The sequence below is a fragment of the Dermacentor variabilis genome, chromosome 3 (assembly GCF_050947875.1).
Source record: "Dermacentor variabilis isolate Ectoservices chromosome 3, ASM5094787v1, whole genome shotgun sequence".
NCBI classification, from domain to species: Eukaryota; Metazoa; Arthropoda; class Arachnida; order Ixodida; family Ixodidae; genus Dermacentor; species Dermacentor variabilis.
In genome coordinates, this window is record NC_134570.1 from 189,172,464 (window position 1) to 189,185,567 (window position 13,104).

The window sequence follows — 13,104 nt, forward strand, 5'->3', positions numbered from 1 at the left end:
TTATTTACAAGGTACCTCGCCGTAAGATGCGAGAAAGCTATGATCCACCATGACTGACTTAGCACGAGCGCTGCAGTGTCGAGACAGTCCGTCCGACACAGTGGTCGCCAAATCAGGCGCGAGTGCCTGCTTCTTCGCCTATATTACCGCGCCAGCAGCCAGCTTCCGAGTGTAAACAAACCGATCCCACTCCGCAATGCCGGCACGCCTAGGGACGAAGGCCTACAACACGCGCTAAGAAACTTCCTCCGTAGTGCCTAGCCATAGTCATATATTCGGGGAGCAAAAGCCCTCAAATTTTCTCTCTCGCACCGCTCTTAGTCGCGATTGCGCACCAACGTCGGCGATCCTTCAAGTGAACGTCTCGTCAACGACGCAAGGCAGCCGAAATCAATGCCTCCTTTACTATGTGCCTGCCGCATGAGCGGAAAACCAGATGCCAAACCTTCTCCCTTTTCTCCTCTCCACTTATGTCGGTACGAGCGCCACGTGTCGCTGGCGGAACCACTGGGCTCTACATCGCGTGGCTTCCAAAATCTTCCCCAGACGCGCACTCCAATCTCTAAGGCGATTAAGCTTCATCATAGCCAAACGTATGTTTACGGCCATTACAGGTGACGGCTATTCTTGTGCCAGACAAGCAACCTTTAAAACGCACACCCAAATGATTGTGCCGACCATGGTTTTAGGCGTCTGCCGCCCGTGATGATGGATGGATGGATGAATGTTATGAGCGCCCCCTTTGGAATGGGGCGGTGGGTTGCGCTATTATACTGCTTAATGTCCTACCTGGGTTAGAAAAAAAAACGAACGATGAATTCCCATAAGCATGTTTTCTGACCGCCTATTGCGAACTTAGCTATTGTACGTCTCGTTTTTTGTAGTTTCCCTACTTTTCTTCCACCAATCTTCCGATCGCCTCTTACTAATCTCTATTGCGGACATATTTACTTTCCCCTACTCTCGCTGAACCCAAGGGCTTCAAGAAATCCAGCGGTGCCTACACTCTAGAAAAGTTTACACCCTTTGGAGTGCCCCTTTTGCCACACAACGATAATCGTCATCTGCCTTGATGCGTTTCCTTTCTTGAAAACGCCGCGCCAGCTACTTTCCTGACGGGAATGCTATCATGCAGATAACGCGCATGCCGTTCGTTACTCGAAAGTACCCTCTCCTCCCCCATTGCTCAGAGCCTTCAAGTTTTTCCTATGTGTCTTGTGATAAGAGCGCGCAAAAACTGTAGTTCCTTCGAAATTTGGCGTGCAACAACAGAGCTTGCGTTGCACAGCTAGATTTTTGTAGAAAGCACCTTTCGCACGTTACGCGAATATTTTTCCGTGCTTCACTTCAGAAATATGCCCGTGGTTATCTTTACCTTCATTATTATTTTTTTCGCACATGTGACCTTTAAATGAGCTGAAGTGTAGTTGAATATTACGTCTGCCTGCAATTTTCGTCATGGTGTGCGAAAGGTTGGCAACGCAAGGCTCAACAGATGGTTTGTTGGTATCACACAATGGGATTTTCTTCTTTTCTGGTTTACTTCCATTTCAGTCCACAGCTACTGCATTGTTCGCGCGGTTATGCCTTCCACGTAGCTACTCTTGCGAAGTCTCCTTATCTGCGTATTGAACATACGGCGTCTCATGGTGGTGTGATTTCAATATGGCTTGGTTAATGCACATACCTGCGCTTCTGATTCTGAATACATTTTATTGCTGCACGTGGAAGCCTAGCAGCTCTTTTGCTTGGCTTTTTATTCGAAAATTATACATCACCGTGAAAAATACCTGCACCAGCTCAATCTTGTGCAGTTTTTTTTTAAATTGTATCTGCTTATTTCTTCATCCTTCGGTCAGATACGACCCGCCTTTAGTGCCTTGTGCTCAGTGGTGTTGCTGTATCTGCGCGGTCTGCTCCGAAGGAACGCTCGGCGAAAGGGCCGACGAGACGTGGACGCCCCCGTCCACGGGCAAAGTGGCTCCCGTCACAAACGAGGCATCGTCCGAGGCCAGAAAAGCGATGCATCGGGCCACCTCGTCCGGGTTCCCCAGTCTTCCCAGTGGATGCGCGTGCGTGGTCAGTCTCTCCAGCTTCTGCAAAGGCGTGACATTTGCAAAGCGGGAAACAACGATTGCAGTGAACCTTCTACATAGGTAGAAGGGAGTAAAAATTTATCCGCCCTCCTGTTCTCTGAATAAAATAACAATGCTTTCCGCCACACTCTGCTGCCCGAGCTGTATCACCAGACACTGCTGTGCAAGCTTGCACGTGTAACATCTATCCCCTTTTAACAGTAATAGGGAAAAAATGCCTTTCCCCTTGTTCGGAAATAACAAAGGCGCGCAGGGACTCGATTTCTGTGGCCAGGACAGTGTGGAGCTAGGTAAGCACGCTGTCGGGATTAACTGTTGCGGGTTAGACTGCACAGCTAACATATTACGTAACTTTGTGTGGGGGACTGGAGCCGTCGTGCAGTCCCCCGTGCTGTTTCTTACTGGAAAGTGAGAAAGAACGCCTAACTGCATCTCGTTAGATATATTGTTCAATGTCACAATATAGGGAACGAGGCTCGCCTTCATACCGAAGGAAATACATGCGCACTCTGGTGCGTACAAAGGAGTACGCAGCTAATAATTTATGGTACAGCAGTAAATACTGAAGCGACGTAAGATGGTATGACTGCAAACATAGACACCAGTGACATGAGAACGGATTAAGACGTTCACCTAACGTTGAGCTATCAGGAGTTTATCGCAGATGCACGAAAGCAGTCTCAAACTTAATCACCGTCACTTGTTCAGCGCTGCGGATCAGCAAGGCGAGCGGGCGCATTCGTGCGAAACTTCACTGCGGCGAGTTCCATGCTCTGAAATGAGCTTACCGAGTCTTTTTCTATACTGGTGGCCAATCAGCCGACACATTGCAATGTCGCTAGTTTCACCTAATTCACGTGATTTTTCTGAGACATCGGCACGATCTCTCTGACTGACAGGTACCGTTCGTACTTGCGCGGTCGTGCGCACTATTGGTGCTTAGAATTTAAAGATTATGAGTAAATGTACTCTGAAAGAATGTAGCGCTGAGAAATGCCACATGAAACATTGGAGCGTTTCGTCACAGTATTCGCAGGCGGATTTCTCACACTGGTACAAGGCACACTAATACGTATTTAAGGGACATCGCCTGTTTAAAGCTAGGCTTCACTTTCACAATTGGCTCACATGCCACGAAGTGAATAATTAGAAAAATAACTTGTAAAGATTAGCTAGATAACTGTGACCCACTGCGAATTCGTTCGAAAGTAAGAATGGCTTCAACTAATTTGGTTCATGTCACATGACTTCGCTGTATCCTAAGGTCAATTTTTTACAAAGTCTGCTTCCAATTGAAAAAATGTGCGTACGTTCTAAGCACACGCACACACACACACACACACTCACACACATACACTTCACATATATATATATATATATATATATATATATATATATATATATATATATATATATATATATGATTACGTATGAGAAAAACTAAAAACTAAAAATGTATGTTTACTGAAAGCAGTAATGTATTTTGAAACAACCTCTGTTATAATCAGTAGGCGATACAGTGGCCTATGCATAAAGCCAGATAATTGCCACGGTATTACTGTTTGACAAACTTAAACTACCCTTCGCGGCGCTAATCCTTGTGGCTTGTTTTACCAGAATAGCAGCCTGGGATTGTTGGTTTTCCCTCGTGTTCTTAAGAGCGCAAAGCTTTCCGCAACACGTTCCAGCAAAACATTACATTCAAATAAACGTTGTTGAAAGTCAACGCTCGTGGTGTCGTCTTCTCGTCTCGTTACCCGTCTACGTTTTGCGCTGTTAGCACCACGGCTATTTTTGCTAATGAGGAAGAAGCATTGCAAGCATGAGATTTTCCGGAAAGCTTTTGTTATTATTCTAAAAGTACGGGCTCATTCCTGCGCAGCAGGAAACACCCTGACTGCAGAGCGCCTTCGCTATAGTGATCGAAAACGAAAGAACGGTTCATCAGAACACAGAGGCCTGAAGATATTATCTGTGGGACAACGAGGAATGATGAATGCAGGTTTCCTTGTCGAAACCTTGTCTTCGGGGACGTTGCTTGTTCTACCGCTGCTAATTACTTATAGTGGAATCACGTGCAGCATTTTTTACTAAATCGCTTTAAGATATTATATCAGTGTTTTACGAAATTAATTAACACTTCAGTGACGCTGTAAAGGTGGCAAAAAAGGATCCCAAGTGCACCGTATGAGCTTACTGAAGCGTGTAATGTCGTTCAGTGTATCTTCCCACCCGGAAAGTGCGCTGCCTGAGAGGTGGAAAAAATACGTACACTCTAATGAACTTCTACTATTAAAAGCGAACAAAAGCGTAACTCTCTATCACTCACACACTTACACCCTTCTTGTGTGTAAATTGGATCTACGGTTGTGTGCTGACGAATTGAAACATTTTTTCACTTTTAAGGAAGTAAATTATTGTACAGTGTACCACCGTATTATCTTGCAAGCCAGTAACATGCCTGTCAAAACACGGAACGTCCCAGTAAATAGCTCCGTCTAATTGTACTCTGAGAGTTAAAGCATGTTTGATGTATCCACAAAAAAGATATCTCGTCCCCAACTAGCCTGGCTTCATTTGTCATATACTTTAAACTAATAATTCTTTAGCTTTGTGGAAACTGAAGTTTGGTTTTTACCTGAATGTTGTCCTCGAGAGTCGTTCCAGGCTTTATTCCTGTGGCCGTCCTAATTACGCCAGGGCTGGGAAAAAAATGTGCATGCAACCTTTTTGGTTGGGTATATTTCTTCTGTGTTTCAGGGTTTTCACATTTTACTTAGCTCCTGAAAAGCAAGCTCACAAAGGAAATAAGAAGGTACGACTGATTATGACATCTTAGGTTAAAAAATGGAACATTGGTGTCCCACATATAAAAAAAAGAGGAATTGCGCACGAGCCATCGATGACTATCGTCGATGTACGCGAATACCTGAACGCTTCAAGATACTCGATTCTCTAAACCAATATGCACTTTACGGCTATACTTGTTGCAGTGAGTATGGTTAGGTTGCGTTTGTTCTTTCATTGCCTTAGCAATGAAACCAGCAACCAGCACGTTGCGTTAGTGCATGTGGACAGTAAGGGCGTCTGGAAGTTAGCGTCCTGCAAAAAAAAAAAAACGTGCCGCGCCACTTAGGTGCGTGGGAGCCCGCATTCTGTGCGCTAGCGCAAGTTCCCACCCCCGGTCACCAAACAGGCGAAAGGCCAAATAAAGCTATTTCCTTTAAAAGGCTGAGGCGTATACTAATACGTCCTGCAACATAACGTTGCGCTCCACTATCTTCACAGAATGAAGCGCTCAAGATTGCTGAAGTGATATGGACATCACTATATTACAAGAGATAAATCTCTACAGCGTTAGCTACAAGCCCTCCGCGTATTACACCTGTAACATATTTTTTTATTTTCTCGCGTGGCATATATTACCACTATTGCTGCCCTGACGTGGGTTTATGTATAGAAGCTGCATAAGGTTGCTCGCCACTGCGAAAACCTACACAGAGCAGGGCAAGCATACTGAAGTCCCACCATCCACGCTACATTAGTTTGCCATCCCGACGACGTCCACCATCTCGCCCAATCTTCAAGTCGTCGTTCGCCCTACATCGTACCCCAGCGACCTTCGGGACTCTTTATTTGGTTTTTATCTATTTTATTGTCCTGTATTTGTCATTTCTCAGCGCTTAAGATTTCAGCCGTACCTACGTTTACTAAGGATGTGCAGAAATTTCGGGCCCGCGCTATTCTTTCCAACACTTGCGCAGGAATACACGCACAAATCGATGCCCAAGAAATCGGATATACAAGCATAGCCGATGCCGCTGTGAGGTAGGTGAAGCACCTTGTGCGTGCTACAGATGGCGTATAGTCTCAGCGTATGTGCGTGTCGCTCCCTCGTGTCCCTGTTTTCTTTTCTTCTTTTTTGCCTTACGTGCTTTCTTTCGGTGTATAGGTCCTTGGGTTCAGGAGTGACGCAACCAAATATACAAGTTGCATTTATTCACGGATTAGAAAGCTTACACGGTTAACTTATCTAACAGCTACTGGACGTCGTGTGGTGTAATTTTGCAATCGTGTCTGCTCCCTATTCGTAGCTGGTCGGCACGTTTTGGAAGGAGTGTCTGGGCACTGGGACCAGAACTGACGCGGTCACTCTCGCTAGGATCGAGAAATGTACTGATTTGCTATGTTTCTCTGAACACCGAATGAGACGTTAAGTTGAGCTCTGATTGGGCATCATACGTAGCGAAATAGCGGGGTCATCTGTCAACTAACGCGTGCGTGATTGAGTAAAGTCTGGTTTCGTCTACACAAAGGAAGATAGCAAAATGAAATGCCTGGCTAATAAGTTTGATAAACTATGAGTAATATTATTAAAACATATTTTTGTTATGCGCCGTTTTGGCCAACCACTTCCTAGACCGAAGTGGAAAACGTCTCACGTCGAAAATAACTGGCGCAAATTGGCCGTCCCATTGCTGCCTTTCTGTAGGCCGATGGTTCATTTTGTTGGGTTCCTTTTGTAGCAACGTGTATTACGTGCTTTATAGGTCGACCACTTGTGGAAGGAGCCCGCACATGTGGACTGCCACCAGAGCCTTGCGGGAACAACATGAGAAAGTTGCGCCTGCCCAAGGCCGCTTCCAGTGCCACAGTTTCTCAATAGGCAACAGAATTATTTGATACGAGGAAACCACCGCGGCTAACAAAACAACATGGGCTTTATCCATAAATACATAAATATTTCTCGGAAGTGGGACTACTTAAAATGATGCATCAGTTCTGAAAAACGTCGGCGTGATTACGGCATCAGTTTGCCGTGCAGGGGAACTATCAATATCTTTGTCCCTAATTTTAGCGGTTGTACGCTTGTGCTGTTTGTAGTCAGACCTCCACTAAATCTAAACTCATTCTCTTGGCATAGGTAACATGCACATCAATGGGCGGGATAAGCTGGAAAGCATGCTGGCTGCTGTTACCCAACCCTGCTGAAGTAACTATGCCGTCAAAAGGAAGGAATTGGGGTGCGAATAAAGTGCATTCCCTAGAATTCTTAAGTTCCCAACTTCTCTGACTTCATATCGCATATCATATTGACCGCAAATAAAGACGGGGACAGAGGGAGAGAACACATAAACAGCACGGGCGGTAACTTTCAACTGTTTTATTCACAGCAGCCCGTGGGCATATATAGGCAAATCGAACATGCGCAGATCGCAGCAAACAAGAATATACATCAGCTTAGCGTGGCAACCAATTATATGATATGCAGCAAATACCAACTAGGCCAAAGTGAAGTTCTTCTCTCAGTTCGCATTTGAAATTTGATGCGATTAGCATTCTCAGGACACTTCACACACTATCCTCTATCAGCCTGCCCTGCGTACCTGCCTGCCTGCAGCCCGGCCAATCACAATCAATCACAAACAGTCACAATCACAACCTGACATAATAGTTCACACGTATTAACATTTCCACAGACCCGTTCTTTCCGCGAACTATTAGCGAATGTAATGCACTGCCTTCAAATGTTTTTTTTTTTCCAGGACATCTACTTTCTGATTTCGAAAAAAAAAACATCGACCATTTCCTGCAAATTTCGTTCTTGATAATTTCATACTTTTGTGCATATTTTGACAACTCATGTACTAAGTTATGTTTACTTCTTATTTGTGCGCATAGAAGTGATTACACAAAATTTGTGCAATTTTTTCTCCTAGGTAATTTTAATCATGTTTGTTAGTCTATACATGTTTTTGACTACTAGGAAAAGGTGGAGTAAAATGCAACAAATATTTACAAATAATGGATATTTTAAAAAATTTCATTCAATACCATAAAAAACAGGAACATTCCTGTGGGTACAAGGTATGTGGTGCATATACATTGATGTGGTCCTGCTGTTCAAAAGCTTAGGAAAAAAGATACAGTGCCCCAACCTTTGGGGCAAAATGAGACACTGCCTCAGGCAAAACGACCCCGCCTCAAAAAATTTCATTTAGTTAAGTTCTTGCAGGCCAAGCACTTGAAATTCAGAGTGTGAAAATTTGGGCGAGCAGAATTTCACCATGTCTGGCGGATCACGAGCTCACTGACAACAACCACCCCTTCTTTCCCGCAGAATCTCTTGGATCAATTGCGAACATTTACATCAAAAGGAATGGACAACTACCGCCATTTATTGATGAAACATAGAACCATAATAAAATACTTTTTTGTTTTAGATATAGGTGGCTGGAAAGTAAACTTGTCGCTTTTTGCCCCGTGTCTCATTTCGCTCACAGTGTTCATTTTTTGCCCCTCCTGCTTCATCTACCGAGGTCCACTATGTGCTAAATAAAAATGACATTACAAAAACCTCGCAGTGCTTCTTTCCTGCCAAGAAAAGAATCAGTTTACAAGAAAATTGTATCTAAAGGGCCCGAATACCTTAGCCGCAGTTCACATCTCCACCCAACCAAGCAGTGGTGACTTAGCAAGCCGCATCACGAGTGGCGTAGCCAGAAATTTCGGTAACGGGGGGGGGGGGGGGGGGCTTACAATGCACCTCGGCCTCCTCCTAAGAGAAAACATTAGGTCGGATGCTCCCATCAAAATACATATAGAATGAGAATTCGTTTTTCTCGGCAACCACTGCACCAAATTTGATGAGGTTTGTTGCATTTAAAAGAAAAACATCCTTTCAAGTGATTTTTTGTTCCGAATTTTCGATTTCTCAATATTTTATTGAAAAGTGGCAAACATGGAAAAGTTTCAGGAAACGAAACAATGAAGTTTGCAACTCTGTAAATCTTCAATGAAAATTAATATCACAATTTTGTGAATTGCACTTTATAGTACATCTAAAGCGGACAAAATTAATGTTACACATGAGTCTCCAAAAATTAAGTATTATGGCAATACGGCTTTTGCAGAACCCTTGTACATAACACAACAAATTCATCTAGGATACAGATAGATATACCGAATTTGTCCGCTTTGAATAGTGTAATGGATGCCGTTTACAGAACCGCGATATCTGCTCCTGATGCAGAGCTATTAATTAGTAAACTTCGTGCTTCTATTTTCTTCAAAGTTTCGAATTTTTCAAAATAGTTTAAACAATGTTCGGGCCCTAAATTGAAATTCCGCTTCCCACAGACACTAGAATTTAACTTACTCTTTCAAATGTAACAAATTTCATTAAAAGCGATTCAGGAGTTATCTCAGAAAAGCGTTTCTGAGTTTTACATGTATCTGAATAAGCCACGTCGGAGTTGGGCCCGATCTAAAGGTTTCTTTTAAACAATTTGCCTAGGGATGAAATACATGAATGATAACTGCATTGCCATTGCCAAAGATGCTGCAAACGAATTCTTGAACGCTACGCACTGACAATACGTGGGGACGGGCATTGTCGTGGAACAAGGTGACCCCATTCGTCAATTTTTCACGTAGTTTGTTCTTGATTCCGACAGGCAGCCGATCCGGCGTTTCACTATATCGGAAACAATTGATTGTCTCTCAAGATTTAGCAAATTCTATCAGTAATGGTCCCTGTCGATCGCAAAATAAAATTCAACAACACCTTTCCGGCGGAAAAGACTGCCTTTGCTTTCTTTGGGGGTGGTGAATTCGAATGTTTCCATAGTAAGCTTTGCGGTCGTGTTTAAGGCTCGTAGTAGTGGTATGATGGTTCGTCTCTGATCACAATTGCCGACAAGAAATAGTCACCCTTATTGTGATACCGGATCAGATGAGTAAAGGCGGCGCCGAACGTCTCCGTATTCTGGCGGTGGTTCAAAATCTTGGGCATCCATTGCGCACACAAGAGCCGATAGCCGAGACGTTCATGAGTAGTGGTGTGAACTGTGACGGTGAACCGAACCGTGACTGATGTTCACATGCTCTGCCAGTTCATCGATGCTTATCCTCCGTTCTTCTGTCATCAGCTCAACAAACTTTGCAATTTTGTTAGGGGTGGCTTTGGTCCGGTCTGGGATCGTCTTTGCAACTTTCACGTCCTTCTTTGAACCGTTTGTTCTAACGCTTCACAGTGGCCAATGAAATGCAATGTTCAATGTACACGGCAGCCCTACGGTGACTAATTTCTTTTTGGGAAACACCTTCAGCTGTCATAAACCTCGCGGCACCACGCTGCTCAACTTCTGGAGCGTCCAATACGTCACGCAACCGTGTCCAACACAATGTATGAACCCACTAAAGAACATTTATCCTCACACCTGCGTGTCACTTGTGTAAATGAGAGAGCCTGTGTGCTACGCGCAGGCCTTGCAGATAATGAATAGAACCATAATTGCGCAGGGTGAGTAGGCTCACCTTCATTGGACTCGCCCTCGTACATTAGAAATGTGAAGATACAATGGAATATACAAATGCGAAGATACAGCTTGATAAAGGGCAAAAAGTGCCACTGGAAACAAAGTTCACTGCACGTATGCACAAAACCTGGCAACAAGATATCGAAACATACGGACAAGTCTTCAATAAATCTACGTATCTAAGTAAATGTCACAGTATATAATGGTCGAAAAGCGGCGAAATCGCTTTTCGAGCGTCAAAAAGACGTTCCAGACAAAATCCAGAATGATTTCCGGCGCCGTGGGTTGCTTTGGTCGGCGGTGCATGGACAACACGAAAAATTTTCGTGGGGGGAAACGGGTGGCAGCTGAAGCCCCATAAGATTAGCCCCCCCCCCCCCCTCCGGCTACGCTCCTGGCCATCGCCCCCTTTACTGCCCCCGGTGAGCAAAACGGTGTCCGATAGGCGGTGGTTCAGTTTCTTCCACTGAATGCAAACGCGCGGCCTTCGAGAAACTCAGAAAGACAGACTGGTTGATTTGCCGCTTCAGCTGTTCTTGGTCAAGTGGCTCGGACCGCTCGGGCATCCTGTGACATCACCAGGTCGCGAAATTCTCTGCTACTTACAGTTTGTGCGAGTTTTGCGAGCCACCAATACCAGCGCAACACTACGCGATAACGAAAATCGTGAAACGCGATATCGCGGGAAGCACAGTGTCGAGCGAAAATAACATATTTCGTTCACTCGCATCGATGGCAAGGGCAATGTCAATGAGTTCTTTTAGAGCTCAGCTCTTAATGGCCGTTGATGCAGCGAGCGTCGGCGGCGTAACTGAGGGAAGGAGCACAACAGTTAAAAGAAGAAAGAGCGAACGCGGCGCGGCAGGTCAAAGACGCGAGCCGCAAACAGCGAACAGGTGGAGACCATTGAGAGCGGTCCCATCAATGACGTGTGCGCGGGAAACTGGTTTCATGGAGATCGGCCCGACCGCTCATTTCCTGTCATTGTCTGCTCGCGTCAGCTCTCACTCGCGCTTGTTTCGCTTGCTTGGCTCGGTCACGTTCGCGTTGTTTTGATTGCTTTGGTTAGCAATTGTTTTGTTAATTTGATTGTATGCGCGACGCGAATTGTGCAGTACTTTGTGGAAGCCAAGCGGCACCAGCGATTACACTTGAACCTTCGACGAGTCGTGTATGTAAAAACCGATGCGCTTGACCTCTGGTACATGTCTTTCTCAAATTCCTTGCCTCAATATACCGCGAAATCAAAACACGTATACAGCTGCGCTCAAATTTCGCATTAGTGAGTATAGTAATCAGTGAATTTTTTTATAATATAAATAGAACTGGGCAAGCAGCATTTTCTTTCGGCTTACACTGCAATACAATTATATTCTTACAACGAATGGTTGAGTACTAATGGCAGAAGCTAAATGAGCAGTGCCTTCGTAATAGGGCAAGTACTTGAATGTGCCGGGGAAGTCTGTAATCGTGTCCTGCATTTGCCTCAATTTCTCGATTACTAAGGCTCTGTTCCCGATGACATTAACGCGTTCTTGATTCTCCAGCTCTAATCTATCACGTCAGCTTGACTTAATATTTGCCTTTAGTGTCCCTTTAACGTCGACATTCACCGAGTGAAGAGTTCTACAGGCATCTTTCTTCTACAATACGCTAGGCACTACTGGATTAGCAGCGCAGAATGTTAGATGTGGTATAACATATAAAAGAGTGACGGGACGAACGTAGTGCACGAGATACACAGTGGTTCCACTGCAGTTAGCAGGTAGCATCTTGCCAAGCAAGTAAGGTCGTGGTTTCATGTTTCGTGAACTATGGAAACAGTAAACGCAGTGGTTGCTTAGTGGCTATAGCGTTAGCTGCTAAGCACGAGGTTGCGCGATCAAATCCAAGCCACGCCGGCCACATTTCGATGGGGGCGAAATGCGAGAACGCCCGTGTACTTACAATTAGGTACACGTTAATGAACCCAAGGTGGTCGAAATTTCCGGAGTCCCCGGCGTGCACCACAATCAGATTGTGGTTTTAGCACTTAAAACCCTATAATTTAATTTGTTTTTAAAAGCAGGATAAATTCTACTTTATTACGTCAGACTGCAATGAGGCTAAGAACGCCATAGCAGGGCGTTATTCATTGAAACAAGGAGGAAAGGCGAAGCATATTTGACTTACTTGACTGCGTTCACACGTACACCATCAGCCGCATACTCTGCAAAAGGGACAATTAATGCAAGTGATTACGATAACCTTAAGAGCACCTGCGCCCTGGGCGTAGTCTTCTCACATCTTCAACAAAAATATAATCATTGCCAAATAGGCTTGCACACTTATGCACGATGTTCGTAATTTGGAGCCCTCATATATTGAGACTGTAGTTAATGTGTAACTATAGACGACGAACAGCGCAATGCGAACTTAAATCAGGTAAAGGGCTGTGGTCACTTTCTCACAGTGGCCGCGAGCCTCAGACTAGAAATATGCTACTAGACATATGCTGTGAATAATCTCTCACGTTCTATTGAGCTGCTTTGGTCTGACCAGCGTAGACGGACAAAGACTGGTTACTGCGAGGTCCGGTGCCTCTCATCAATCAGTAGTTTACTAGTTGCACTTGGAGATGAACAAACGATTTCCAGTGCCTCTGAAAGGCATGCGACGCATAAATTTGACCACCAGGACGCGTTGAG

The 13,104-nt window shown here is 44.7% G+C and overlaps 1 protein-coding gene across 1 annotated transcript in view; it reads right to left on the minus strand.

Annotated features, from left to right (window-relative positions):
• Positions 1 to 1,699: 1,699 nt before the first annotated feature.
• LOC142574367 (meso-2,3-butanediol dehydrogenase-like) overlaps positions 1,700 to 13,104 on the minus strand; it is a 67,648-nt gene continuing 56,243 nt past the window's right edge. Inside the window, exons 7-9 of the mRNA XM_075683468.1 lie at positions 12,590 to 12,626; positions 4,735 to 4,798; positions 1,700 to 2,096 (exon numbers count right to left, since the gene is read on the minus strand). Of these exons, the coding sequence (XP_075539583.1) occupies positions 1,887 to 2,096; positions 4,735 to 4,798; positions 12,590 to 12,626 (311 nt within the window). The 3' untranslated portion in view covers positions 1,700 to 1,886. The remainder of the gene's footprint in view (positions 2,097 to 4,734; positions 4,799 to 12,589; positions 12,627 to 13,104) is intronic.